Below are 3,846 nucleotides of genomic sequence, written 5' to 3'. Positions count from 1 at the left end.
AAATACATTATTTGAAATATTTAAAAAGTACATTAGATTACTAATGTAACAAAAACTGAAAAAGTTCAATGAACTGGATTGAGTAATTGGAATTGAAATAGCGAAGAATAAAGAAATTACAAAATATTGGTTTTATTTCGCAAACCGTTTCAATATCAATATTTACCTAAGCTATTTGCAAATTTATAATACTTTAGTATAAAAAAATATTTAACAATATTTACTTTTGCTATAAATCTAATGATTTCTTATATAATTCTTAATTTCAAACTCGTTTATCATGCTTAGCAAGTATTTTTATTTAATCTTTAGCTCATATTTTAACTTCTTTACATCTGGGGGAAAAAATTGGAAAAAGAATTATTCAGACAATTAGTAAATATTAAATGTTAACAATAAAACCTTGAAATTTAATTCAAGAAATTCGTACATTTACCTGTTTCGAAAATAAATAACTTTATTGTTTTAATACAAATATGTATTATAGTCTATGAAATTTACTTAGTATTTAATAGCTATTTTTGGTGGTGAGCTGATTAGGAATATAATAACACTTTATATAAATTCTAGTTAATTTGATTATTTCTTAAAATATTATTGCTTTGTTAAAAAAAATAAAAAGAATAAAATACAATTTTTTTAATTTTAATTTGATATCAGTTCTAGTTCAGTTCTGGTTTAGTTCAAGTTCAGTTCTAGTTCAGTTCTAGTTCAGTTCTAGTTCAGTTCTAGTTCAGTTCTAGTTCAGTTCTAGTTCAGTTCCAGTTCAGTTCTAGTTCGGATCTAGTTCAGTTCTGGTTCAGTTCTAGTTCTAGTTCAGTTCTAGTTCATTTCTAGTTCATTTCTAGTTCATTTCTAGTTCATTTCTAGTTCATTTCTAGTTCATTTCTAGTTTAGTTCTAGTTCAGTTCTAGTTCAGTTCTAGTTCAGTTCTAGTTCAGTTCTAGTTCAGTTCCAGTTTAGTTCTAGTTCAGTTCTAGTTCAATTCTAGTTCATTTCTAGTGCAGTTCTAGTTCTAGTTCAGTTCTAGTTCAGTTCTAGTCCAGTTCTAGTTCAGTTCTAGTTCAGTTCTAGTTCAGTTCTAGTTCAGTTCTAGTTCAGTTCTAGTTCAGTTCAAGTTCAGTTCTAGTTCAGTTCTAGTTCAGTTCTAGTTAAGTTCTAGTTCAGTTCTAGTTCAGTTCTAGTTCAGTTCTAGTTCAGTTCTAGTTCAGTTCTAGTTCAGTACCAGTTCAGTTCTAGTTTAGTTCTAGTTCAGTTCTAGTTCTAGTTCAGTTCTAGTTCAGTTCTAGTTCAGTTCTAGTTCAGTTCTAGTTCAGTTCTAGTTCAGTTCTAGTTCAGTTCTAGTTCAGTTCTAGTTCAGTTCTAGTTCAGTTCTAGTTCAGTTCTAGTTCAGTTCTAGTTCAGTTCTAGTTCAGTTCTAGTTCAGTTCTAGTTCAGTTCTAGTTCAGTTCTAGTTCAGTTCTAGTTCAGTTCTAGTTCAGTTCTAGTTCAGTTCTAGTTCAGTTCTAGTTCACTTCTAGTTCAGTTCTAGTTCTAGTTCAATTCTGGTTCAGTTCTAGTTCAGTTCTAATTCACTTCTAATTCACTTCTAGTTCAGCAGTGCAGCTCTAGTTCCATTCAAAACTTTGCTAAAGAACTTGTTTATAAATTATTTGCAAAATTACGCTGTAATTTAATACTCTTCATTAATTTATTTTTGACGTAAATGAAAATGACATCATTAACACACAAACAAACACAAACTATTATACATATTGTAAAAACTAAAAACAAAATAAAACTATAGAAAAAACAACAATAACAATAAATATTTAATTAAGTTGAAGCTTTATAAAAACAAAGAAATATATTTTTGTTTTTTAAAGAAATAGTTAAACAACAAAAAATAACACAGTTTTAAATAGGAAAAAAATAACAAAACAAACACAATAACAAAAGTGTTTAGTAAACAAAGAAGAGTAGTAGCCAGTGTTGTCATATTAGTATTTCAAGAGCAAGAGCTGTTGACAATTAATTTTTTTTTTGCAAAATTTCAAATAAATAAACTAAACATCTTATGCAAAAACGATTATTAAGTTTAGCAATGTTTTACTAATCAAATTTTAATAACCATTGATAACTTAATAATCGCTTTTGCATAAATTGTTTTCAGTTTTTGGAAAAAAATTTCTGGTAACACTGGTAGATAAAGAGAAGTACAAATAAAATAAAAACAGCTGTTGTTTGTTGTTGTTTGGTGTTTTTTTTATTAATGGAAATTATTGAGGGAGTTGAAAGAGAAGAGTGTAATTAAAGTTGAATAACAAAAAGAGAATAGAAATAAATAATAAACTTCAGAAAAAAAGAAAATAAAACCAAGAAAGAAAGGGTGGTGGGTGAAGTGATGAGTTTTTAATAACAATTGAAAAATTATTTATTTAACTAAATTGGTATTTAGCTTTTATTGTAAAGTAACTAACTTCTTCTAATAAATAAACATTAATGAAGAGAAAACTTAAAACGTAATTTAGTTAAAAAACAACCCTGAAAATAGGTACACATTAGTCAGCTACCTACCAAATTTAAAATTAACTTGTTTATTATAAGGTATCTACCCCCTTCCCTTATTGAAAACCTCACCTGTCATGAAAGAAATTTATTTAACAAACCAACCCTTTTTAAAAGGAAAAAAGGTGCCTAATTGGGGAGGGGGTAAGGATGGTAACAAAATATACTTTTCTGCAATCTCCCCGCCCCCACTCCTTTCCAAATACATACCAACAACTGCAAAAATATGAGGTTTATTTAAAATCCATTAGATAGTACTATTTGTTAAACCAAAAAGTGACCTTAGTTTTTAAGCATTTCATATTCTGCTTAAACTATTTTCAAGGTCTACGAATAGTAATTGAAAGAAATGCAAAAAATGTAATTAATTTATTAACTTACGTAAAGTCCTGATTAAAATTCATAATATATCCTTCAGCCATGGTAGATGACATTAGTTTTTCCTTAAGTTTTTCTTGTCAAAATAATTTTTTGGAATTTTTTAACAAATCAATTGCTCTTTCTTTTCTTTTGTTAGGTACACTTTTTGTAATAATATCTATACTACAAAAATAAACACTGTCGTTTTCTTTCTAAAAATATTTTTCTTTTTTTCTTTAATTAATTAGTTGTGTGTATGTATTTTTAAAATTCTTCGTTTATTTTCTTAAAATATTCGTTAAAATCTCTTTTTATTTATTCTGCAAATTGTTTTATTATATATAGTAATATATAATTTTTTTCTTTGTTTGAAAATTATTTGCTTTTTTCGATTTTTTCTCTCTCTGCTATGTTTTTTCTAACGTTAATATAAACTTCACTTTTCTGCTGCACTTTTGTTACTAAAATAAAAACATACAACAAAATTACATTTTTGTTTTGATTTTGTTTTCTCTCAATATCCGTTTTTATTGCTTTTTTGCTATTATTGTTTTTCTTCTTCGTTATTCTTCATTAGTGTTTTCTATTGCGTATTCTGTTTTCTTTATTCACACTTTGTTTTGTTTCTATGTTGTTTTTTTTTATTGTCTTTAGCAGAGTGCTGCTGACTTTTTGCAAATTAAAAACGTTTATAATGTAAAAATCGCTAGAAAGTACACTTATAAAGAAAGGGAAAAAAGTTATTTTTTTATTGTAAATAAAAATAAATTGAACTATGTATAATTGAACTAGAACTGACTTAGAACTGAACTAAAACTGAAATAGAACTGAACTAGAAATGAACTAGAACTAAACTAGAACTGAACTAGAACTGAACTAGAACTGAACTAGAACTGAACTGAACTAGAACTGAACTAGAACTGAACTAGAACTGAACTA

At 26.8% G+C, this 3,846-nt stretch overlaps 1 protein-coding gene across 6 annotated transcripts in view; it reads right to left on the bottom strand.

The window, feature by feature from the left end:
* LOC111687393 (WD repeat domain phosphoinositide-interacting protein 2) overlaps nt 1-3,121 on the bottom strand; it is an 18,866-nt gene extending 15,745 nt beyond the window's left edge. For all 6 annotated transcript variants that reach the window (XR_002762816.2, XR_002762815.2, XM_023449829.2 and 3 more), the window contains exon 1: nt 2,929-3,121. Coding sequence is in view for 4 of the 6 variants with exons in the window: in XM_023449829.2 (XP_023305597.2) it covers nt 2,929-2,981 (53 nt within the window). In the remaining 2 variants the exon portion in view is untranslated. The remainder of the gene's footprint in view (nt 1-2,928) is intronic.
* Between the last annotated feature and the right edge of the window lie 725 nt (nt 3,122-3,846).

The sequence above is a fragment of the Lucilia cuprina genome, chromosome 2 (genome assembly GCF_022045245.1).
Source record: "Lucilia cuprina isolate Lc7/37 chromosome 2, ASM2204524v1, whole genome shotgun sequence".
NCBI lineage: Eukaryota > Metazoa > Arthropoda > Insecta > Diptera > Calliphoridae > Lucilia > Lucilia cuprina.
Note: the sequence above shows the minus strand (reverse complement) of the source record. Positions and strands in the feature narration are given on the sequence as shown.